This window comes from Phoenix dactylifera, chromosome 1, assembly GCF_009389715.1.
Source record: "Phoenix dactylifera cultivar Barhee BC4 chromosome 1, palm_55x_up_171113_PBpolish2nd_filt_p, whole genome shotgun sequence".
In the NCBI taxonomy this organism is placed as follows: Eukaryota; Viridiplantae; Streptophyta; class Magnoliopsida; order Arecales; family Arecaceae; genus Phoenix; species Phoenix dactylifera.
The window spans coordinates 11,982,870-12,009,349 of NC_052392.1; the positions used below are offsets into that span (position 1 = coordinate 11,982,870).

Consider the following 26,480-nt stretch of genomic DNA (forward strand, 5'->3'; position numbering starts at 1 on the left):
TAGAAAGAAAAAGACCCCTCTTAGTGAGTTCACCTTAAGCCGACCCACTGCAGGGAGAGCCTCAAACACAAAAGGGAAAGGAAAAAGACTCCTCTTACTGAGTTCGCCTTAGGCACCCAAATGCATTGAGCCGCTCTTAAATTTAGTGCTTACCAGCTTTAGCTCGGATTTTGCAGAAGAGAGAGAGAGAAGGAAAAGGATTTTTACTATATATATATATATATATATATATATATATATATATATATATAGAGAGAGAGAGAGAGAGAGAGAGAGAGAGAGAGAGAGAGAGAGAGAGGTTTTTTTACTATTGTTTAGCATGGAATTTTACTTCCAAGCCATTTGGCTTGGAGCGGAAACAGCCACGGTTACTAGAATTTATTCTACGCGGCTGAACCTCATTGACCCTTTCACGACTCTCTTTGGAGACGGCCGATAAATGAAAACGATGCGGAGATCCTTACAGCAGTTCAAGTTTTATGGTTCTAACTAGCCCCTTGTTACCCCGAGCCCACCCAATCTAGGTTGGCCTCCTTACAGGTAAAGCCAATACCTTTTTAAATTTAGCTTAGGCTAAATAGGAAAATTTGTTGAGAATCCTAACTTGTCTTACTTATACTAGAATTCTATTCGTAGTTTTATTCTACTTAATTATTTTTTCTAGAATAGTTATTGACATGATAAAAGAAAGAGAAGGAGAGAGTGAGAGTTATCTATCTTGATGAGGCATAAGAGAGAGTCATTTATATTCTAACTTGTCTTACTTATACTAGAATTATATTCGTAGTTTTATTCTGCTTAATTATTTTTTCTAGAATAGTTATTGATGTGATAAAAGAAAGAGAAGGAGAGAGTGAGTGTTATCCATCTTGGAGGCATAAGAGAGAGTCATTTGTATAGTTCAATTTTTTAATAATTTTTTCTTTCTTCTAGTTATTTTTTCCCAATTTTTTTTCTGTTTTTTGTTTGATATTTATGCTAAATCTTGAGCCGACATGGTCAATCTACTCTGCGTAGCATGCTGTTCTACATGGTATTAGAGTCATAGGCTTAGGGATTGGTTATTCATTCATTTGTAGTTTGACATAGTTCAAAAGTTTTCAGTAATACGCTACGCAGTAGTGCAAGCATGTGGACTTTTATATGACGATTTAAGAGGTGAATCATCATAGTTGAAGCTACTACCATCTCTAGCATTAGGATCAAAAAATTGAATCAAATTTAAAGTTGAGTAGAAAACATGGCAAACATCTTTATGATTCTTCTATTTATAGACAGGTTGTGGGCAGTTTGATCTATTTGACTACCACAAGGACAAATATTTGTTATATAGTTAGCATTGCCAACCAATATATACAGTGTCCTCGGCGGCCGCATCTTGATATAGTTTTATAAATCCTGAGGTATATTGCTAAGATTGTTGATTATGGTATTTTATATACTAATAATTCTTTAGTCAAATTAGTAGGTGTTACAGATGCAGACTATGTTGGTGATGTAGATATACGTAGGTTTGCCACTGGTTATTGTTTTAGCTTGGGATCTAGTATTGTTTCTTGGTGTAGTAAAAGACAATCGACTATTGCATTGTCTTCTACAGAAACAGAGTATCATGCGCCTACAATAGCAATTCAGGAGTCGACTTGGCTCACGAGGTTGCTAGGTGATTTAGGTTAGGACACTGACTATATTGTTCCTCTTTATTGTGATAATAAGAGTGCAATCCAATTGACGAGAAATCTGGTATTTCATGCAAGGACAAAATGATTGAAGTTCATCATCACTTTATTAGAAAAAAAATTGCAGATGAAGAGGTTGATTTACCTCCGGTTTCTATAGAGGACCAGCTAACGAATATTTTCACCAAAGGATTGGTGAGCGAGCAGTTTGAAGATTTGCAGAGTAAGCTCGGCATTGTCAGCAGGGACTTCACAATAAGAGGAAGCATTGGGAACCATCGCTTGTTCTACTTATGCTAGGATTCTATTTCTAGTTTTATTCTATTTAGTTATTCCTTTCTATAATAGTTATTTTTATTCTTTAGCATGTGGTGTGAGAAAAGAGAGAGTTAGGGAGAGTGAGAGTTGTTCTTCTTGGTAAGGTGTGAGAGAGTGTTTTCAGATGGCTCAATTTTTTAATAAAATATTTTTTCACTTTCTTAATTATTTTTCTTCCAATGTTTCATTTATATTTTTTATTTAGTATTTATTTTAGATCTTGGACCGGCACAGCCAATTTATTTCGCGTAGCACACCGTTCTACAAAATTGCTATCCAATTTGAAGCCAGGGTTGGGTTAGAAATAATATTGGAGCATTCAACTTAGCCTCGATGCCAGTTAAATTATTTAAATAGAATTTATAACTTGATCCATATAAAGTTAGCTGATATTTCTAGAAAAGAGCTCGCTGTCCAACAAAACATGGATCAGGCTTCTAAATAGGATCCAATTAAGGTGCAGCCAGGCTTCACCGAGTCCTCCCATACTGAATCTAGATTGAAGAATTTGGAGTTAGGCTCGAGTGAGGATGGTTGAATGATTATAAAAGGGGCAGAAAACAGCTAAATTGATTTGATAGATGAGAACTCGTGAAGCACCCAAAGCTGGGGGAGAAAAATGAATCCCACAGTCATTGCTTTTAGTAATGAGTTCTCATGAAAGGAGGGAAATTACCTGGAAAAGAAGAAAGTAGGAATAGAAAAAGAAGGGACATTCTCTTTCTCCATCCTACGGGGGAATTGCAGAATCCACAAAGATGCTCTTTCCTTAAATACGGACTGATTTTATTATATATTTTAGAATTTCTCTCCTTTTTGGGCGAAAGGAAAGATATTTTTTTATCTTTATTTCTTGGAGAGGAGGAATAAAATGCACGGTCATCCAAAGATCACCTAGTTTGCTATATTTTACTTCCTACGATCCTCTTTTATTGCTAGAATTATTATTGGTGACACTGTCTTCGGATGTAGCCGAACAAACATTGGCGAGTTGGCTGCCATAATTTTTTTCCAAATATATCTTTTAAATAGAATAAAATAAGATTTTTTTTTGGTTAAGGGATCAACAGATATTTTACATAATTTTTTTTAGAAAAATATATATTTGACCAAACATAAGCTACTATAAAATGTGCTATTTTTTTTATGATCAAACAAATAAAAAAAATATATTTTTCAGAAATCATATACTCAGATATTATCTTTTTAAAAAAAATATTTTATATTTTTTGCGAATCAAACAAGCACCTGGTATTTAAAGATTGGAGATTAAAAGAAATAGGTGTGCCCAAAGACGTTTCATGGAACGATACCTAAGGAATGGGTGCTTTTCTAAGCAGCAGCAGCAGCGGAAAAAAAAAAAAAAAAAAAAAGAAGAAAACGAAGAAAAAGAAGAAGAAGGAGAGAGAGAGAGAGGGGAATGGGTGCTTTGGAGTCTCTAGCCTACGCGAGTACGAGTACTAAAAAACTAAAAAGTAATTAAAAAAGTAAAAACGAAAAAAAATAAGTTGTTGGCGGCCTTGATGCCTATTTAATATAGATATCGTACCATACTTAGGAATCCAAGGACAGATATGACACATGGTGTGGGGATCGTAGGGCGCACCAAGTCGCGGGCGGGCAGAAGCAAGGGTAGTGCTGATCTACCCAAAAGAAAAGGAAAAAAAGAAAAAAGAGCAGTACTGTAGAATCCGAGACTCCCTGCTGCTTGCGCTGGTGGCCCATCGGCTGAGTTCTGCACAAAGTTGCGAGGGAGGCGAAGGGAATTAGGACCTCATCCAATATAGTATATAAGTATCTAAAATTTATTCAGTGAAACATATTTTTTTCATTTAAGCTCTGACGTCTTTATCAGGCTAAGAGTTTAAAGCCATTCAAATCTAATCACAAACACCACGATCGGCCCGTAGTCAGTCCCAATACAGTATTTCCTAATCCGCATAGGTTATGGGTCGGACCCGCTCTAATATCATTTATCACAACTGAGAATTTCATTCAAAATGGCTAGTCGAAAGGTATTATTTGAGTTGCTTGATCCTGTATGAGTACTCAAGATCTACCCAGTGAATAATCGATTTAGAACTAAACACACGTCCGCGCGGATCCGCAGAGGAACAATGCCTCGCATGGCCCAGTAGCAACCGGGCAGAGCTTGCCATGGTTTAGTTAGCCTCCAGCAAGGCACCAAGCAGTTTGTTCTTTTGCCTAGAGGGATATCTCGACTCCTGTCTCCAGATTTCCTTCGGTTATACTGCACCTTTGTCTTGATGTTCAGCGGAAAGCCTTCTCGTTCATGCTCAGCTAGTGAATGGCACGTACAGTACGCATGAAAATAGTTGTCGAAAATTACTATGTTAATATTATTAGGCTTCGACTGTTTATTAGCAAGCGCTTAAGATCGACGCCTACTTATTAAATCAAATTAGCCAATTACTAGCCCGGATGAAGTAGCTAAAGTGATTTTACGAAGTAGCGGCACGCAATTGGGACGAAAATGGATTCGGTCCAAAAGAAGTGGAGTTAAAAGAACTTCTCCAGCAACGGTCGATATTTGTATACACCACCTGACCCACCTACATATAAATCCTTCTTATTTTTAATTAATTCACTCATAACTTTTTGAAATTTACCTATCAGCGCTGCCTTCTAGTAGAAAACAACCTTCTTAAATACCGTGGAAATGCTGCAAGGACCATATATATATAGGAACGGAAAAAGAATCATCTCCAGATTGAGCCCCGGATTTTCTTGAAGCTAGAAAAATCTAGGATAGACGGACAACCTTCCCAAGAGAGTGATGTGATCTTAAAGTCTGCTGATTTTGTCTTCATTTCATTCTTCAGCTGCTACTAGTCCTCCAAAGGTAGAACAGGAAGAAGAGATGCACGCCAATTTCATACGACCTAATCGAGTGGCATAAAATCTACCTCTTAGCTTATATCAAGAAATTGATTTCTCCCCACAATAATTTGTTTCTCATATTGAGAAATTAGAAGATATGCTAACTAGCAACCGTATTTGGAAACAGCAATTAGTGGATATTGGTACCGTCACTGCTAAATAGGCAATGTCTATCTAACACCATGAAACTCGCCGTAGCTTATTTGAATGAAAGCATATTGAAATGAGAGACAGTTATGCTAACATTGCTTAGAATATAACAGAAAACTTCATTTCCTTTCATGTAACATTTTTAGTATTTAGAGCTTACGAGAATTTTCGAGACCACCACATGCAATATGAGGTAAATTCATAAATTTTGGGTCCATATACTATCACATGGAAGTCATCTGAACTTCAATACTACGACATTAATAATGCAAGCAGTACTTAGAATCCAAAACCTCGAATCAGATACTGATTCAGCCCTGTCACAGTTGCATCACAGATTAAGTTCCATGCAATAAAGTGCAAAGCATTTATTTAAGTCCGGAATACTGGCTTAAAACATCAGGTGACGGTAGCACAGTTCCTTTGAAATAGTTGGAACCACAATTCGCTAAGCACATCTTAGATTTTTGTGGCCAGCAACTGTATTCTGATCTTAAGATGCACCTAATTTGTACAGCGTGCGTGCGAATGCTCATGCAAGAACATCAAGACATGGTAAGATATGGGAGCTGAGGATCATCTATGGTGCTGGCGAAACATTGCTGTCAAACATTTCAGATGGCTGCATCATCAGTAATTACGCAGGTTTATTATACAAGGGATATTTACAAGTTTGAGGAGCTCTCAGCGATGCCCTCACAAACATCTCCACGGCACAGAGGGCACACCCTGCAAGATTCAGTAGTAAACAAATAATTTGATGATTACAGTGTTATATTGATAAGTTGATGCATTACAAAAAGAATGAGCAGATATGGCTATACCCATGTATTTCTTTAAGCCACTTATCAACGCATGACATGTGATACTCATGGCGGCAGGGAAGGACTCTTATTTTATCTCCATCCTCGTACTCAGCCAAGCAGATGTAACATCTGCACATGAGAGAGCAGAAAATGTTCATACCAGGTAGTAACAAAAAACTTACATGCGCACATACCCACACACAAAAGCATGCACCATTTAGCCAGTCGGATGAGAAATTATGATAAACAAGTCATCTGTAAACCAAAGATGTTTCAACCAAACCATGTACTTCAACAATAATAGAAACAGGTTATGTCAGCTCAAAAGAAATCCATTTCATGACAAACAAGATGAGCAACTAAATGGTCAATAAGAGAAATAAACTCCAGAAAATACAGATAAACATAACAAATGTGCTTGACAAGAAATAATAGTGTATGCCTTCTTATTAGAGAAATGACCCAATACTTAAAAGACAATTAAAAGGAATAACCAAAGTATCTCCACACTAAATAGATTACACCATTTTACTAACATCCGGCAGTATTAAGATATGGCATTTCTAGTTAGTTGTTGGGTGCAATTTTCAGCAAGGTCTTGCCAATTGAACTAACCATGCCACTCGTTACTTTCTTTTGCATGTTGTTTTTATCATCAAACCGTACATGGATTGGTTTAAAGAGAAAAGGGAACCTTGACCAGAAAAGGCGAAGGTAATCTCATGAAAAGAACAGTAGCATGTCTGATTCTAGCATTGAAATGTTACCGTTGCTACTGCAGATTTGTCTAGCATCAGCATCAATTCATTGATTTCACAAACAAAATCGTAATATTAGGCCAGTAAAATGGATCTCCTTAGGAGATTGATTACCCTAAAAGTTTTTTTTCTTTGATGCAATGAAATTTAAGTTACATCATCTTCAAAAACTGCTGCTGCTTCTTTTTTGGTACATAAAAACAGCTTCTTCATTAAACACTGGTTAAACCTGTCCAGTCTGAATAAGGTGATCAAATGCATGCCAATAAGCACCTGAAATTTCTAAAAAACCAAAATGACGTAGATTAAGACTTACTGTTCCACATCATCTCCACTTCGAGCTACATCAAGCTTTTCATAATTCTTGGAGGGTAATGAATTAATGACAGATTCTGGTGCTGGAAGTGAAACCATTGAAAGTGAAAGTGACACTGGCTGGCGATGGATTTCATCCAGGACCTGCAGGGTAATTAAGCATCATAAGATATAAAGAAAAATTACTCACACCAAACAATATGTCTCACGCAGTGTTTTCATTAAGGGTGGCAATGTATGACCCGAGCCGCAACCAACTTAAGAAAAACAGGTTCAGGTTTGATATAATGGTTCGAGTTGTAAACAGGTCAACCTAACTTGACCTGTTTACCAAATGGGCCAGGTTTAGGTTTAGAGTCCTAACTTGTTCAACCCATTTTGACCCGTTTAATAGTTAGGATGGGTCAACACGGTTATAATTAACCTATTTAAATAGTTTAAGACCCATTTAACCCATTTAAAACATGTTTAACCTATCTAATCTGATTTGAAATGCTTATTGAGTAGGTTATGCAGGTCCAGCCTGGTTACATGTTTAATCAAGAGGTTGGATCCAGTTTTGGATTTTTGATCCATTTAATAAACAAGTCATGCTCGGGTTGACATATTTCCGACCAAGATTTCCCGAACCGGTATGGGGGTTGTATTGGCCGACGGCTGGTTCTATACAGTATGGATTTACACCGAGCTGTTCCAGGGCATACTAAAAATAGGGAGAGGGAGGGGGAGAGGTCCGAGAGGAAGAAAAGAAAAGAGGAAGAGATAGAGAGATGAGAGAGATGAAGAGGGAGAGCGAGGGAGGGAGGGAAGGGGAGGGCCGAGGGCTAAACTCTAACCCTAACCCTAGCGGAGTGAGAGAGGGATGCAGGGGAGAGGCTTACTGAGGATGGCTAAAGGAGCTGCGAGCAACATCGAACGAGAGAAGGGGGAGGAGGTTATAACCAAACCAGTAGGGAAGGTGGTCGAACTGAGTGGTGGGGGAGGAGTCTTATAACCAAACCAACCCAATCCAACCTGCTGAACCGTTCCTACTTGCCATCTATTCAGTTTGGTACAGACCGAACCACTCAGTTTGGCTCAATTCGGCAATCACTATTTCCGACCCAAACCCTATCAATCCGATTTGACCAATTTGCCGCCCCTAGTTTTCACCCACAAAGATGGGTTTTGGAGATCAGCAGCAGCAGCAGGAGCCTTTTTGCAAATCAACTACAAAGTCAACACCTAGAAAACCAACAGAAGCCCCAATGCTTGCACATGCAGCTCAGTTAGATGAGGATCAAGCAAGGTAGATTGTGCATAAGTTGGACAAATTGGGTCAGGTTGTGTTCCAGTTGAACATGTTGTGCAAGTCCCTTCCCCGGTTAAGAGTGGACAACCCTAAATTCTGACCTTACAAGTTGAGAAAGGTAGATGCTAGTCAGCTGTTGTCTGCAACATATAATCAAGGCGGCAATAATTGGAGACACAGGAGGTGGTGGAAGATAGCAAGCAAGGAAGTACAGTACATTCTATTCCATGTAATCTTCTCCTCTCCTCCACCTGCCTTCCTCCTTTGCCTTCTCTCCTCCCAAGCACCGGCTCCGCCTTCCTTTCCTCCTCTTTCTGCTTATGTTTTTTAAATTTTTCTGATTTATTTCTAGTTTTCTATTTTTATATATTTTAACTAATTTTAACATTTTTATAACTATTTTTTAATGCAAACCACCCAGTTCCTGCCTAGGCAAACGCATACATCCTCATATGCCCCAACTATGTGCATACTATGGCCACATGCAAGAACCTTGATGATGATTAAAACAGAGGCATGAGAGTAACATCACAGATAATTAATGAGATACTTTTGAGGTATCTTTGATGTGGTCACCTGAAGCATACATGTCATTGACACAAATATATAGTTTACTAACTTCATGACAATTATATAATAAGATTGTATGATAAAACAAATAACAGAAAGGGAAACTAAAAAAAAGAAAAGAAAAGAAAAGAACAAGAAAAAGTGATATATGCTGGACAACCTCCATCCATTTTCCACATTACCCCCCAACAAGGACCTTTGATCTTTTTCAGCAATAATAACAGAACATATTGTAAATCAGTTGTATACCCATAAGCCATTTACCAAGAAGTACCACAAGAAAGAAAGAGAATAACAAGAATTTATAAAGGAAGCTAAGCAGAATATAATACAAAAAACTGCACAGGATCCACTTTGATCATTGAAAACAACAGGTATAGCCGGTTCATGTTAGATGCAATGCCAGAAACAACTCATACATACATAATGTATGTATCTATATGATTCATATATAAGTACATTGAATAGATGACCAATTTAACTTGCATCAAACCTACGAAAATGCAAAAAGGATTCAGATTTGCTAATTCAAATTTGACTGAAGAATGTAAAGCCTAATGGAACATAAGAATTTAACTCATATTATTTAAGAAAGCATCACACTAACAGGATCTATAAGTTAAACCAAGATGTACTTTGACTACCAGAATTTTTTCGGAACTATAATAACAGGGTATAACTAGTTCACAAGGAAGTTCATGTGACCAGTTATGCTCAAATGCACAGATATGCTTGACAATATCCCCTGCTGCTTCTTGCCCATCCTTTAGGTCAAGTCAATAATTTCAGCATCAAACTATCCAGTATCATCTCAAAGTCCAATAATATAGTGCAAATATGTCATAATTTCTGGGAGCAATCAAGAAAACCCATATGATATATTCAACAACAGGACAATGAAACATAATAAAAAAAACTCCACCAAGGTTATAAGTTTCAAGAAGAAGAAATATAATATTAAATAGTCATTCATATACCTACAAATATACAGTTCATACAGATTGGTCAAGCAAGAGGATAAATTAAATACAGGGTGGAACAATTAATATGAAGGAAGCTACCTCAAATAAGGCTTCAGCTAACATGACAATTCTTGAAATGCTTGCTCGAGTGCTTGACTCTTCAGTTATTAAGAGTGAATCACAAGAGCATGTACCATCTGGATGGAGACCTGATGGACAGAAGGAAGTTTGCCTATTGCTATCATCAAAGCCAGCACGAAGTCGTTCTCTTATCTGCACTCAGAAGAATTACCTGATGTGGCAGATCAAGTTCAACATAAAATGCAAGAAGAAATAACAATAAAAGACTTCAAGCTTCTTAGCTGCTTATCTTGTTTAGAAATTTTACATAATAAATCAAAGGCAGGTAATTGAGAAAAAAGTAAAGGCATCTTCACCAAGAATCAGGCTATGAAGACATCCAGATATTCTGGCGTACATATGAGCATAAGATGTGAAAGAGCAAACAGTAGCTATAACATCCAATTTTGTGAACAGATGTAAGTTAAGCATGCATGGTCACTTCATCATTATTAAGAGCCTTGATAATATCTTGATGTGCGTACACAATCTAAAGGGATGCACACACTTACCATGAGTAGCATTAATTACATGTGATGCACAACTTGAAGAAATAAAACTGGATAAAAGATCACCTCGGATCTAGAATGCCAACTTAGTCCACTTGGATGATAACGTCTCCGGCGCATATAGATGGAATCGTCTTCAACCCCACTCCCGAAAAGATCATCACCAATGTCAAGTAGCCATCTGTCACGAGATCCTAGATCATCATTATCTTCAGCTGACAAAAATATTGATGGAGAGTCAATATTCCTAGAACTGCGTCTTGAGAAAGCATCCCAAAACAGTCTCCTACTATTCCTTCTTGCATCACTGCTACCTGCTTCCCCAGTACTACTGGGCAAAGCATTGGAAGAGATACTGACCACATCAACATGAAGCACAGTTCCATTTCTTTGTTCTCTTGACCCATCAGAAGAAAGGAATGCTGCACCAGCAGAGGTTATGTTTACGGTGGGTTCTTGACCCGAAAAATTCCAAGTTGAAGAGGAATTGGAAGTAGAAGAGGAGCTAAGGATGTCCAGAACATTTGAAGGATTTTCGGTAGGTGAAATCCTGCTTGCAGGTGAATGTCCAGGTCCCAGATGAGGCACGCTATTAGAAAACCTCATTGGAGAAGTCTGCGAGCCACAATCACTTGGGGGATTATCTAGATCAATAGCTGGAGCTAATGTAGTTTCTACATTTCTCAATAATGGTTCCAAATGTTCTGGTTTTCTAGAAGTGCTTGCCGGATCACAACTACATTCTGCATGAGTAACGTCTGGGCCAGAACTTGCATCTGGTAGAGAAGGAACAAGATCCTTACTTGCAGACAGGCACTTCCCAGGATCACTAGTTTCACCATTTCTTTTTTCTGTTGAGTGCTCCATAAGGTCGCCGTTACTGTTTTGACCAGACCTCATGTGTTGACTTGTGGAGCTGGAAGAGTTATTTGCTAAGGAGGTCAGAGGAGACTCCTTCACCAAAACCTGAAGATTATTAGCTAACACTGGTTCATGAAGTGTGGATGATATCACTGACTCCTCTGATTGCTGAATTTCCATCTGCAGATAGAGAATGGCATTGTGCATCTTCAGGTCATGTGTCCTAAATCCCATTGTCCAACATGAGGTAACATTAAAAAATAGGAAGTAATTTTTTGCCAAGAACCATCATGATGCGTAAGCAACCAAAAGATAGTTACAAAAAAAAAGGCTATTGTACATAGATGAGGTAAAGCAATATTTGCATAATTTTTCTCTACAAGGGCGGGCATTTTGAAAAAGAAAAATAATATGGTAATGTTTAGGTGCTCCGAAATTCCAGTCACACATTTCACTACCACATACAAAATTTGACTTGAATATTGAATGAAAGAGGAAGCGCGGATCCACAAGACAGGTATATAAATCATGCTTTGGGCTGACATCCCATATCTAAAATTGATGCCAATAATTTACAAAATTATCTTTATGTGAAACCTATGATTTTCATCACACATGACCATGTTGATCCTTCAAATTCTGTTCTTACCACTTACACCACATAATAAATGGATTGAAACCATCAAAACAATCAGATGTAATTATTGTCTGCATTGGACAAAGAAAAAGAAGAATAATTAATGTTTTGAGCACCCTTGACGGATAATCAAATTGAGATGGTATACGCATGTACAATCAAAATCTTGGGGGCTCCTTTGAGGGGTACTTGAGGATGATAGTGTTATTTTGATGATTAACAAGCAATTATCTAGAGTATATTATAAGTTAAATTGATACTTCATTTATAAGTTCATTACTCTCAGTATATTTGTATGAATTGATATAGATACATGTCTTTGTTCATTTGAATGAATCTAACCTTGAGATGCAGCAAAGTGTAGATTGAGTCGACCCAAAGGATGATTGGGTCGACCTCGGGCACATCAAGAAGTCATTTGGCACACTTCTGCAAAATTGGCACAGATGAACAGTGAGTTGGGTCGACCCAAGGTAAGCATGAGTCGACCCAAACTTCAAGAACCTCAAAACATGAAAGAAATATGTTCTCTGGATTTACTGAGAGGGTCGACCCAAACAGTGGTTGAGTCGACCCAAGCTTGAGTCGACCCAAACCCTGAGAGGGTCGACCCAAAGGCAAGACAGAAAGGCAGACAGAAAATGGTTCTCTGGAATTACTGAGAGGGTCAACCCAAGAAGAAGTTGAGTCGACCCAAAGAATGGTTGGGTCGACCCATGGGAAGGAAGGCTGAAATTTCAAGTTTCTGTGTTTTCTGAGAGGGTCGACCCAAGGAATGTTTGAGTCGACCCAAGTGAAAGTTGGGTCGACCCAAGGACAGGTTGAGCCGACCCAAACACGGGCTGAAGCATAACGGCTAGTTCTGCAGATGTACTTTTTGTCCTTCCCAAGGTCAGTAACGGCTAGTTTTTCAAATCTAACCATTGGGGCTTGTCCAAAGGATGTGGGAAGCTATTTAAAGGGGCACTATTCATCAGATAGAACAACTTTTGAAAGAGATATCAAAGAGTACACAAGAAAACAAAAGTGCCCTAATCTTCTTCATTCAAGTGCTTCATTCAAGAATCAAAGAAAGGGGTTGAGCAGATTCAAAGAGTCATCAAGAGCTCCATCCTCCCTTGAAGAGTGAAGCATCCTTGACAAAGAAGAGCAAAGCCACTTCAAAGCGATAAATACTTTCTAACTCTTCTTTGTAGTTAATATTGTTTCATTTGCTCATTTAGGAGTTTGAATCTTTCCTTTTTGTTTATCAAACTATTTGTAAAGGTTCGTTGGTGAGCCCGTAAAACCAACAAAGGTTTTTGGTGAACCCGAAAAACCAAAGTGTATAGGTTCGTTGGTGAGCCCGCAAAACCAACAAAGGTTTTTGGTGAACCCGGAAAACCAAAGTGTATAGGTTCGTTGGTGAGCCCGTAAAACCAACAAAGGTTTTTGGATTGTGAGCCCGGAAAACAATCCAACTGTAATCCGCGAGATTATAGTGAATTCCCAAGGGGTCGCTTGGGGAGTGGACGTAGGTGCTAAGGAGAGCACCGAACCACTATATATTGTTGTGTTTGTGTTGTGTTTGTGTTTACATTTATTCTTGCATTATCTTCCATCTTTGTTCTAGTTTAACTCATTCAAATAATCTAAGAAAGCAACCACCGCACTTAATTAAGAAAGCTTTTAAAACACCAAAATTGAGAAGAAATCAATTCACCCCCCCTCTTGGATTGTCACCTTGGGCAACAAGTGGTATCAGAGCAAGGTGCTCTAATAGTACTCATTGATCTCACAATCAAGAGTTAAAGATCATGACAACCCAAGTGGGATGTGCAATGAGTGAGGGGCAATCCACAAATAGACCACCTCTATTTAATGGCACAAACTACACATATTGGAAAGCTAGAATGAGGATATTCATTCAAGCTTCAGATTATGAACTATGGCAAATCATCACTAGAGGACCTCACACACCCACACTTAACATAGAGGGCACTATCATACCCAAACCAGAAATGGATTGGAATGAGAGTGATAGAAGATTAGCACAGTTAAATGCAAAAGCTATAAATGTACTTTACTGCTCATTAGATGTAAATGAATTTAATAGAATATCTACTTGCACTACCGCCAAAGAAATTTGGGACAGACTTGAGGTCACACATGAAGGGACCAATCAAGTTAAGGAGTCTAAGATAAACATATTAGTACACAAATATGAATTGTTTAAAATGGAATCTACTGAGTCCATAACTGATATGTTTACTCGTTTTACTGACATTATAAATGGGCTTAAGAGTTTAGAAAAATCTTACTCTAACTCTGATTTGGTGCGAAAAATTCTCAGGTCTCTACCAAGGAATTGGGAGGCCAAGGTAACCGCTATTCAAGAAGCAAAGGACCTCAACACACTGCAGTTAGAGGAGCTTCTAGGATCTCTCATAACCCATGAGTTGACAATGAGGCAAAATTCAGAAGATGAGGTCAAGAGAAGAAAGCCCATTGCCCTAAAGACTACCACCCCTAAACAACTAACTGAATCGGAAGATTCAGATGATGATGAAGAAATCGATGAAGAAGGGATGGCTGTGCTTGGGAGAAGATTCAGAAAATTCATGAGAGGTAAGAATAGGTTCCATAAAAAGAAAACCTTCCTTAAAGGTAACTCAAGCAAAGAAAAGGGTAAGGACAAAGAAAAGGAAAAAGAAACTCTCATTTGCTATGAGTGTAACAAAGCCGGGCATTATAAGATAGATTGCTTGAAGTGGATGGCAAGAAAGTTGAAAAAGAAGAATTTCATGGCTGATTGGAGTGAAAGTGAGGAATCAAGTTCGGAGGAGGAAGATCATCAAGAGACGGCCCAAATGTGTCATATGGCCAATGACGATGAGGTAGATTCTGTACTTGAGTGTGATTTTACTGTTGATGAATTACATGATGCTTTCTTAGAACTCATGGAAGAACATAAGAAACTAATTAATAAAAATAAAGCTTTAAAAGAAGAAAATCAATCTCTTGTCAAAGATAAGCTAAAACTGTCTCATAACTGTGAAACATTAAGTAGGAAACTTGCAAATGAAACCAAGAATCTAATTGCTGAAAATATCAAGCAAAAAGAAGATGCTGAAAAATATAAAACTTTGGTAGATAAATTTACTCTTAGTTCTACCAAATTAAATTTGATTCTTGATAGCCAAAAAGCTGTATATGATAAGGCCGGTTTAGGATATAAAACAAATAGGAAACAAAAATTCTTAAAGAACATTTTTGTAAAAGCTAAAAGTGAAAATATTACTTGTTACTTGCTGCAATAAGTTAGGACATAGAGCATATGAATGTAACTTTAGAAAATCCAGTCAAAACAAATTAAGTTATAATCAAAAGATTAAATTCAAGAAAGTTTGAGTTCCAAAAGGAACATGGAGTACTAACCCTAAAGGACCCAACTTAGTTTGGGTACCTAAAGTTTCTTCTTGATCTTGATTGCAGGTGTGTCTTGCAGCTGACAAAGTGGAAAAACGATGGTATCTAGATAGCGGCTGTTCAAGACACATGACCGGTGACGAAGATCAATTTGTCACCTTGGAATCAAAGAAGGGTGGAGTAGTAACCTATGGAGACAATGGTAAAGGGCATATCATTGGAAAGGGTAAAATTTTCATTGCTCCATCTATTTTTGTAGAAAATGTCTTATTAGTTAAGGGTTTGAAACATAACCTTCTTAGCATAAGTCAATTTTGTGATAAAGGGTTTAAAGTTACATTTGAAGCATCTGTATGCATAATCACTAATCCTAAAGATAATAGCATTGTACTTGTAGGACAAAGGCAAAGAAATATTTACTTAGTAGATCTTCATGAGTTAGGCAAGAAAAATGGATTATGCTTAATTACTAATGAAGAAAAGAAAAATGAAACTAGTTGGCTTTGGCATCGAAGATTAGGACATGCAAGTATGGAATTAATATCAAAACTAGTTAAGAAGGAATTAATAAAAGACGTGCCAAAATTGATCTTTGAAAAGGACAAAATATGTGGACCATGTTCATTGGGAAAACAAACTAAATCATCTTTCAAATCGAAGAATGTAGTATCAACAACTAGACCATTTGAACTTATACACATGGATTTATTTGGACCTACTAGAACTACAAGTCTAGGAGGGAAGAAATATGGACTAGTTATTGTTGATGATTTCTCAAGGTATACATGGGTTTCATTTTTGGCACATAAGAATGAAGCATTCTCAGAATTTTTGAAACTATATAATAATATCATAAATGAAAAGAAACTCACCTTAGTAGCAATTCGAAGTGATCATGGTACGGAATTTGAAAATCAACACTTTGAAGAATTTTGCACTAAAAATGGAATATCACATCAATTTTCAGCACCTAGAACGCCTCAACAAAATGGGGTTGTTGAAAGAAAAAATAGGACATTGGCAGAAATGGCACGCACAATGTTGTGTGTCAAATCTTCCAAAGTACTTTTGGGCTGAAGCTATAAACACTTCTTGCCATATTCTAAATCGAGTTTTAATACGACCTATAACCAAGAAAACTCCTTATGAACTCTGGAAGAATAAGAAACCAACTGCTAAATATTTTAAAGTGTTTGGATGTAGATGTTTCATCTTAAATAATGGCAAGGAGGATCTAAGTAAATTTGATGCCAAGTCAGATGAAGGTATCTTTTTAGGATACTCCACATCTAGCAGGGCATACAGAGTATTCAATAAAAGAACCTTAGTAGTAGAAGAGTCAGTCAATATTATATTTGATGAGTCTGATAGTGAGTCTGCTAGGAAAGAAAATATTGTTGATGATGATACAGGAATTATCGACTTTGAAAAGTTGAATATTGATGACGTGCCAAATCAAGATAAGGGAGATGATTGCGTACCACCACAACCCCAAAATTTGCCAAAGGAATGGAGGTATGCATATGGACACCCTAAAGACTTAATCATTGGTGATCCATCACAAGGGGTAAGAACTCGATCATCTCTTAGAAATTTAAATGATTATCTTGCTTTTGTTTCACAATTAGAACCTAAGACTTATGAAGAAGCTGAAAAAGATACTAATTGGATAAATGCCATGCAAGAAGAATTAAATCAATTCAAAAGAAGTAATGTATGGACATTAACTGAAAGACCAAAGCATAATTCAGTAATTGGAACAAAATGGATATTTAGAAATAAATTAGATGAAAATGGATTAGTTATAAGAAATAAGGCTAGACTTGTAGCTAAGGGATACAATCAAGAAGAAGGAATAGATTTTGATGAGACATTTGCTCCTGTAGCTAGATTAGAGGCTATTAGATTACTTCTAGCATTTGCATGTTTCATGGATTTCAAATTATATCAAATGGATGTGAAGAGTGCATTCTTAAATGGTATTATTGAGGAGGAAGTATATGTAGAACAACCTCCAGGATTTGAGAATCATGAATTGCCAAATCATGTGTTTAAACTACATAAGGCATTATATGGATTAAAGCAAGCACCTAGGGCTTGGTATGATCGTTTAAGTAAATTTCTGTTTGATAATAACTTTAGTAGAGGAAATGTAGATAAAACTCTATTTCTCAAAAGAAAGGACAAAAATCTATTAGTGGTACAAATATATGTAGATGACATAATCTTTGGTGCCACTAATGATACTCTGTGCAAAGAATTTGCTGATTTAATGCATGGAGAATTTGAAATGAGTCTAATGGGAGAACTAAGCTTCTTTCTAGGTTTACAAATCAAACAAACTAAAGAAGGCATTTTTATTCATCAAACTAAGTATACAAAGGAAATACTAAAGAAGTTTGGGAATGAAAATCATAAGGGAATTGGCACTCCAATGAATCCTACTAGTAAGCTAGACAAAGATGAAAAAGGAAAGAGTGTTGATATTAAGCTCTATAGAGGACTAATTGGATCCTTGCTCTATCTTACTGCTAGTAAACCCGACATTGTATTTAGTGTAGGGATATGTGCTAGATACCAATCGGATCCTAAGGAGTCACATTTAAGTGCTGTTAAGAGAATCCTTAGATATTTAAGAGGAACTACCAATATAGGATTATGGTACTCGAGAGACTCCTGTCTAGATTTGCTTGCATATTCAGATGCTGATTTTGCCGGATGCAAATTAGATAGAAAGAGCACAAGTGGCACATGTCAATTCTTAGGAAATAACTTAGTATCATGGTTTAGTAAAAAGCAGAATTCAGTGGCACTGTCCACAGCTGAAGCTGAATACATAGCTGCTGGTAGTTGTTGTGCTCAAGTATTATGGCTCAAGCAACAACTAGAGGACTATGGAGTTAAACTAGATAATATTCCTATTAAGTGTGATAATACTAGTGCTATCAATCTTACTAAAAATCCAGTTCAGCACTCCAAAGCCAAACACATAGAAATAAGGTACCATTTTATTAGGGATCATGTGCAAAATGGAAATGTATGTATTGAGCATATATGCACGGAAAAACAATTAGCCGACATATTTACGAAACCATTGAGTGAAGATAGATTCTGCATGCTAAGGAGGAAATTAGGCATATGTGATCCTTTTTATTGAAGAAATATAAAAGGGAGCTAGAAGTCTCATGATACACTCCTCTAATTTCAAAAATCCCATGAAACATGAGTCAAATTTGTTATCCATAGATTCCTTACTCATGTATCATTGTCCCATAAAGAGTTTATAAGGACTGAAAGCAAGGAAAACTTTTTAGAAGCAAAAAGGAAGAGAAAAGAAAAAGTCTGCACTTGGGTCGACCCAACCCAGAATAGGGTCGACCCAACGTTGAGTCGACCCAACGTCGGGACCCCACTGTTAAAAGGGGACCCGAGAGCATTTCTAGGGCACTGTTTGCCCTTTGTCTTCTTCCGAAAAACCTTTTCCCCACTCTCAAATCTTCTCCAATCATCTCCAAACAGTAGATTTTCTTGAGATCTTAGAGAAATGGGACCCAAAAGAGCCGTAGCCAAGAGATCCGGATGAGTGACACGGATCCAACGGGAGGAAAGGCAACCTACTGAGCCATCTCCCGTGTCTCCACGACGTGAGGCACGTGCGGAGGGCCCTTCTCCTCCTTCCCCCTCAGTGATACTTGCAAAATTTGCGGGGAGGCCGGTTACAACGGGGAGAAGGATCCATTCCGAGTTCTTCAATCAAGAAGGGTTTCGGATTTGGGAATGGATCCAAAGGCAAGGTTGGGAGTATCTTTGCTCCCTAGATGTGGTTATCTACCCCGGATTGGTACAAGAGTTCTATGCCTTCCTCAAAACTGGTATGGGAGGGCTTGTTTCGGAAGTTCGAGGGGTTCGAATTCGAGTTTCCGAGGAGAGCTTGAGTGAGCTACTTCATCTACCCTGCATAGGAGCCACTCCGGAAAAGCCAGAAAACAAAATGAGAGCTCTACAGTTGATCATGGAAAATGAGAACTTCGACTTTTCCACGAAGGTAATAGCTAGTTCTCTTTCCGCTGAAATGAGATTACTGCTCAATATGATCAATAGGATTTTATTTCCAAAGACCGGGAGATTCGATCTCATCACAGAGCGAGATCTAGCTGTGATGGAGTGTATGATTCGGGGGATTCCCCTAAATCTTCCGGCTATGATACTGAGACAGATGAGGAAGGTAATGTGCAGCAACAGGGTATCACTACCTTATGGTATGATACTCACCTTGATTTTCCGTCAGCACGGTTTACCTCTCGAGGAGGAGGCATCCAAGAGTCTGCATCATACTGATACATACACTGCACGGACACTTATACGCATGGGATATGAGAAAGTGAACGGGCAGTGGATTCACACTGGAGCAGGCATTCAGGGTGAGGCGCCAGAGGGAGATGCACCAGAGGATGAGGATGAGGAGCATATGGATCATCCTACTGCACCCTCAGAGGCTGGACCATCGTCATCCGTTCCTCCGACAGATACGGATGAGTTCTGGAGCAGGATGACTGAGCTCATGTCAGCTCAGGCGAGGACTATCACTGACGGGCTAACGAGCCGATTGGACGTCCGGTTGGATGTCATGTCTGCTGAGATCAGTGATCTGAGGCAGCAGATAGGAGCACTCCGGAGAGAGAGAGACCCATGGACCATCTGTGCCACAGGCTGCTGAGTCAGAGATTTCGGCACAGAGTCATCCAGCTCGTCGTGCTCCACGCCAGACACAGTCTCACCAGGCTCGACCTCCCCTCGCCACGCCAGGACTAGATCCCAGCCGTTAGAGTCTCCCTAGGCTGATCTTAGCATCTATGTTTAGAGCCTAGGCTAGATATCTAGTTCTCATATGTATCTTGCTTTTATCATGTATCTTTAAATCTTGATTAAGGAACATTGTATCTGTTTTTTTTTTGTTTTTGGACATGAATGTATGAAAATGTTCCTATTTTGATCAATGAAGTTTGAAGTTTGTTGTTTATTGCATCTTTCCCATGTATCTTTTTGATGATAACAAAAAGGGGGAGAAGTAAAGAAAGAGTATTTATTTATTTTAGGAAGTAAAGAAAGAGTATTTATTTGAGGAGAAGTAAAGATCTTAGGTGAGAAGTAAAGATTTTGTGTAGATTAGATAAAGCAACAAAAAGGGGAGAAGTAAAGATATCTTTAGAGTAAGTAAAGAAAGAATAATAAGAGCAAAAGTAAAGAAAGTTAAAGAAAGGAGAAGTAGAGAAAAAGAAATAAGAATTTATGCAAGAAAAGAGAAATAATTGGGCAAACAAATTAAAAATCATATAAGAAAGCTTATACATCTAAGGGGGAGCAATTTGTAACAATGAAATTGATTAAATCAAATATTTTCTATCAAATTTCAGAATTTGGCACATATAAATTCAGAATTTGGCACGCACTTCTCGCACCCCGATACATAACCTGAAACTCATATTTTATCTCAAATTTTTGAAGTTTCATCGCTAATAAATTATAAATGAAAGGGGGAGCAATTCAAAGAGTCAAATTGGCAACATTTAAATAATATAGGGGGAGATTCCACTCTTATATATGAAAAGCTGAAATTCAGCAATTTAAACCCTTTTATAAACTGTTTTTAAAGACAAGTATCAATAGGCTTATACTCTTTATTTTGTAATCATCAAAAAGGGGGAGATTGAGGATGATAGTGTTATTTTGATGATTAACAAGCAATTATCTAGAGTATATTATAAGTTAAATTGATACTTTATTTATAAGTTCATTACTCTCAGTATATTTGTATGAATTGATATAGATACATGTCTTTGTTCATTTGAATGAATCTAACCTTGAGATGCAGCAAAGTGTAGATTGAGTCGACCCAAAGGATGATTGGGTCGACCTCGGGCACATCAAGAAGTCATTTGGCACACTTCTGCAAAATTGGCACAGATGAACAGTGAGTTGGGTCGACCCAAGGTAAGCATGAGTCGACCCAAACTTCAAGAACCTCAAAACATGAAAGAAATATGTTCTCTGGATTTACTGAGAGAGTCGACCCAAACAGTGGTTGAGTCGACCCAAGCTTGAGTCGACCCAAACCCTGAGAGGGTCGACCCAAAGGCAAGACAGAAAGGCAGACAGAAAATGGTTCTCTGGAATTACTGAGAGGGTCGACCCAAGAAGAAGTTGAATCGACCCAAGTGAACTTTGAGTCGACCCAAAGAATGGTTGGGTCGACCCATGGGAAGGAAGGCTGAAATTTCAAGTTTCTGTGTTTTCTGAGAGGGTCGACCCAAGGAATGTTTGAGTCGACCCAAGTGAAAGTTGGGTCGACCCAAGGACAGGTTGAGCCGACCCAAACACGGGCTGAAGCATAACGGCTAGTTCTGCAGATGTACTTTTTGTCCTTCCCAAGGTCAGTAACGGCTAGTTTTTCAAATCTAACCATTGGGGCTTGTCCAAAGGATGTGGGAAGCTATTTAAAGGGGCACTATTCATCAGATAGAACAACTTTTGAAAGAGATATCAAAGAGTACACAAGAAAACAAAAGTGCCCTAATCTTCTTCATTCAAGTGCTTCATTCAAGAATCAAAGAAAGGGGTTGAGCAGATTCAAAGAGTCATCAAGAGCTCCATCCTCCCTTGAAGAGTGAAGCATCCTTGACAAAGAAGAGCAAAGCCACTTCAAAGCGATAAATACTTTCTAACTCTTCTTTGTAGTTAATATTGTTTCATTTGCTCATTTAGGAGTTTGAATCTTTCCTTTTTGTTTATCAAACTATTTGTAAAGGTTCGTTGGTGAGCCCGTAAAACCAACAAAGGTTTTTGGTGAACCCGAAAAACCAAAGTGTATAGGTTCGTTGGTGAGCCCGCAAAACCAACAAAGGTTTTTGGTGAACCCGGAAAACCAAAGTGTATAGGTTCGTTGGTGAGCCCGTAAAACCAACAAAGATTTTTGGATTGTGAGCCCAGAAAACAATCCAACTGTAATCCGCGAGATTATAGTGAATTCCCAAGGGGTCGCTTGGGGAGTGGACGTAGGTGCTAAGGAGAGCACCGAACCACTATATATTGTTGTGTTTGTGTTGTGCTTGTGTTTACATTTATTCTTGCATTATCTTCCATCTTTGTTCTAGTTTAACTCATTCAAATAATCTAAGAAAGCAACCACCGCACTTAATTAAGAAAGCTTTTAAAACACCAAAATTGAGAAGAAATCAATTCAACCCCCCCCCCCCCCTCTTGGATTGTCACCTTGGGCAACAGTACTTTAATCTTTTTTGTAGACGTAAGAAACGAGGCAAAGAACCAAGCTTGTAATAACATCTAAGGTTGCCCTAAATAGGAATGGTTTGTAAATGAGGATCCATAAATCTGAGCCCAAATAATTAGAACAAGAATTGATGGTTATTATGGTTACAGTTGCTGTTTGCAAAATGGGAAAAGTAAAAAAAAACATTGTTTCCAACTTCCAAATGTGTTGTCTGACATGTCCCCATTCAAAAATCTGGAAACCTCCATTCAAGAGGAAGGGCTGCCAACTCATCCTATAAAAAAAATTCAAATACGAGATATACACAACACAAGATCTAGATCTGTGCCTCGTGCACTACTGGCCCTGAATCGGTAAATAGCAGAGGGGAATTGGCACAAGAAAAGACTGGTTTTACTCTTTGTGGCTCCTATATGTTTTTTTCTTTTATACAAAAATAGGATATTTTTTTGCCATCCTAGCGAATCCGCCCATGCTCTTGGTCCAGTAGTCAAGGGGGAAAAAGGAAAAATTATGTCCAGAGGTCGTGCAAACAGTGTTTAGAAGGGGTGTAAGTTTTCTTATAGAACTACTTAGCCTAAATATCGAAGACATATATTCAAACATTCTGCAATAGATCTTCAAAACTTGTGCAACCTCTGTTGTATAAAATTGTGCAACATTAAGGAGGAAAAGAGAAGAAAGTTTTATTGATAACAGCATGTGCAGATTGTGAACTTTACTTGCTACAAACTGCAAATGTCTTGGTTAAATGTTCTACCACAAATAAATTTACACAAAGCCTTTGCACATGCAATACTGCAATAAAAATAAGTAGATAGAAAAGGCCAGCAGATTTACTGCTTCCTGGTATTTTTACTCTTCAATTATAAGGCTACCCCTATTGTTCTCTTACATATACAGTCTTCACCTGATAGCTGAACTGCTTAAAAGATAAAAATAAGAATAGAAAAAGCCAGCACGCATGCATGCACACACACCCTGACATACGTGCATATATATATATATATATATATATATATATATATATATATAATTAAAAGTATATTCCCATGACTAAAATATCAGACCACCATAGCTGCCTAATTTCTTTAGTTGGACACCTTGTGAAAATATAAAGCAGTACTCCTGATGCAATCACGAAAACACCCTCTCCTTAGCCTGTCTTCCACCAGCCAAACCAAAGCCCAAGAAGGCCCCCAAATCCAGCAAGCAGTGAAAATAGCAAAATTCATGTAAGATCTGTAAGTTGACTATGAGATGCAGTACTGGCTTGCATCCAACTAAGGGTTAGACCAGGATGACATCAGCCTTCCTCAGCATGCTAAGTAGCCCCCATGTCCATAGGTGTCCTTCCTTTGCTATATCCCTTTCAAAGTGAGTTTGGCACTATGAGTCTACAACCACTGCATCGGATCCATACAACTGAAAAAATGCAGTGTGCATCAGGTTGGGACGCATCAGTTAGGGTGTCAGCTTATGATTTTGATGTCAGTCATCCATCATCTGACCATCATTCAATATAAAGTTAGCCAAAACTGACCATGCAGCAAATTGGATAGATTTTTTCACTTCTTTTGAGCTGCACTTAGGTTTCCAAAGCCCATATAAGTTAAAGGGTTAACATAGGTTAACCCTCCATGCATTTAGAAGTTGAAGAACCAATTAAAAGCTGAGGTCCTTTTGTGAGTATCCGCGGTTCTTGTTTTAGTATAATGGTAATGCCATAAAACCTTACTTCAAACTTTTAGCCACAAGAGAAGCCCTAGTGCTGACTCCAACCGTACAATGTACCAAACCCTCAAATATTTTTCCGTGTCAACTTCTTCAAGATACAAAAATGGGACTATAAGATGAAGGACTAAGTAATTTCTTCAGGTGATCATTCTCGTTTTCTATATTTAGGAACAATAAGTTACTCCCCTTGCTTTAGATTGGCTTACTTTTGAACTCCTTGCCTTATTCAAAAACTCAAATAAGATTGTGTCTGCAAGGGTCATTGCTAGAGATCTTGTAATCTCAATAGGAATCTCATAAAAGATTCTGTAAATGTTTACTCCTAGCATCCTAGTCTCCTCGTGCTTTTGATATAGTATCTTTAACATTATTTACAACCCTTCACCTAACTAGCTATCATTTATAGAGGCGCAACCAAAAAAAAAAAAAAAACCGGCAAGACTAGGGGTGGTTTAATTTTCTTATTTGACTCCCGTAACAAATATAGCTCTGACAGGCTTATGCTATAGAAAGAATGATTATCTTCCAACAGTCATTAAGCTTGTTTGAGATAAAAAATGGTGATTGTGAGGCCAAATCCACATTTACATAACAACTCAAAGTTATCGTGTTGTTTCTCCCCTTATCACTAAGACACTTCTTTCAATTCACCAGATTTTTCTTTTATTCGTCATAAATTTCAGCCATTATTCATTGTCTTATTTAAAATCGTTCAAGAATGTTTTCAGATTACAAGAGCAACAAGATAACCAAAGCATTGACACAAATAGTTACAAAGAGGAGGTGCAAAACATAAGCATCCTTCTAAGATACAACCTAAGAACTACTACATCATTTCATATGCATACAATGTCAAGCAATCCCATCATAAAGAGCAAGCTAAAAAGCAAATGATCATCTAATTGATAACAAATTCAATGTTCGAAACATAATCCAACCGTTAGAGGGAGAAATTTCCTCGAGAAGTCGTGAAATACTTATTGACCAACAAAGTACATCGAAATCCGTAAGAAATAAAAGGACAAACTTAAAGATTTCAAGAACAAGAGTGTTAACCTAAAATTCCATGCAATAACCACCCAAACATATATAAACAAAATTAAAAGTCACATACAGAAACGAAGGAGGAAAAAAAAAAAAAGAAACACCCATCACCACAAAAATCATGATAGAAGCACGAAAAAATATAAAGCAATAATCCTCTTGCTAGCGCTGGCCCTTTTTTTCAAAACCAAAGAATCAAATCATCCAGCAGAAAAATTAAACGGATAGCCAAGAAACGAAAGAATCAAACAGGAAAACAGCAGGGGTCACTAAAAATTCTTTCAATTTTTAGCCTGAACTGAGACCTCGGCAGAAGCGGAGGAGGAGGCGGAGGAGGCGGCGCCCCCGCCGCAGAGTAAGGAGGCCAGACTGAGCCTCCCACGGCTTTCAGCCCGTGGGCCCGGCGGCCCCGGCTTCAATCGACTGCTCCCAGAACCCATTTTCTCGTGAGTCGGAGGAGAAGGAAGAAAGGAGGGAGAGAAGAAGAGATAGGAAGAGGCGTGGAAGCCCGGGGTGGCAGCGGAGCGAGGAAAGCGGCCTCCAAATAATTTCGCCCCTTCTGATTCTTTCTTCCTTTTTCGGAGATAGAATCCAACCACGTATGTCCGAAGCGCGGGCGAAGATAGCGTGGTGGGTGGAAGGGGCGTCGACCTTCGGTGACCAGATTCGACCGTGATGTTTGACTCGTGGCCCAACGTATACGTGCCGGGCTGGAAGGGTAGTGGTCGTCCTCATTGTCGTTTTCCTCACGGCCATCGGGTTCGTTCGATGCGCGGTATCATCTGGCGGAGACACGGGGCCCAGGTACAGGGTAACAACTCTCCTAAACGTTCAACCTACACCAATACGATTGTCATAATGAGAGTGCAGGGTGCAATGAACCGAGGTTCAAAGCCCAAGAGAAGAGAAGAGGGGAGGGGGGGTTGTTCAATTCAAAATATTTAAATTTAAAATTTATTTTATTTAAATTTAATTTAATTAATAAAATAACATTCGAGATGGGGGCGATCGAGGATTTTTCATATTTTCTAGAGGCTTCCTCGCGGGACCCGATCTTGAGGAGCAGAAAATTAGTGCTGTCTATCTGGCCTACCACTATTAGCTAGATAGAAAAGTCTAAACCATT

The 26,480-nt window shown here is 38.2% G+C and overlaps 1 protein-coding gene across 2 annotated transcripts; it reads right to left on the reverse strand.

Moving 5' to 3' along the window:
- Nucleotides 1-5,233: 5,233 nt before the first annotated feature.
- On the reverse strand, nucleotides 5,234-25,905 carry LOC103703668 (E3 ubiquitin-protein ligase RLIM-like). 2 transcript variants are annotated; one of them, XM_008786593.3, is made up of 6 exons: nucleotides 25,660-25,905; nucleotides 10,446-11,420; nucleotides 9,850-10,023; nucleotides 6,929-7,071; nucleotides 5,873-5,983; nucleotides 5,234-5,777 (listed from the first exon to the last, which is right to left on the reverse strand). In XM_008786593.3, the coding sequence occupies exons 1-6, from the start codon at nucleotides 25,792-25,794 to the stop codon at nucleotides 5,714-5,716; spliced, it is 1,602 nt and encodes a 533-aa protein (XP_008784815.1). In that variant the 5' UTR covers nucleotides 25,795-25,905; the 3' UTR covers nucleotides 5,234-5,713. The 2 variants fall into 2 exon arrangements, with proteins under 2 accessions (XP_008784815.1, XP_026659026.1); XM_026803225.2 differs by lacking the exon at nucleotides 25,660-25,905 and adding an exon at nucleotides 23,677-23,960.
- Between the last annotated feature and the right edge of the window lie 575 nt (nucleotides 25,906-26,480).

Coding starts and splice junctions, on each gene's coding strand:
- LOC103703668 (XM_008786593.3), bottom strand. CDS start 25,794: ATGGGTTCTGGGAGCAGTCGATTGAAGCCGGGGCCGCCGGGCCCACGG. Junction 10,024..10,445: donor GTTGGCATTCTAGATCCGAG/GTGATCTTTTAT, acceptor TTCTGAGTGCAG/ATAAGAGAACGACTTCGTGC. Junction 5,778..5,872: donor TGGCTTAAAGAAATACATGG/GTATAGCCATAT, acceptor TGAATCTTGCAG/GGTGTGCCCTCTGTGCCGTG.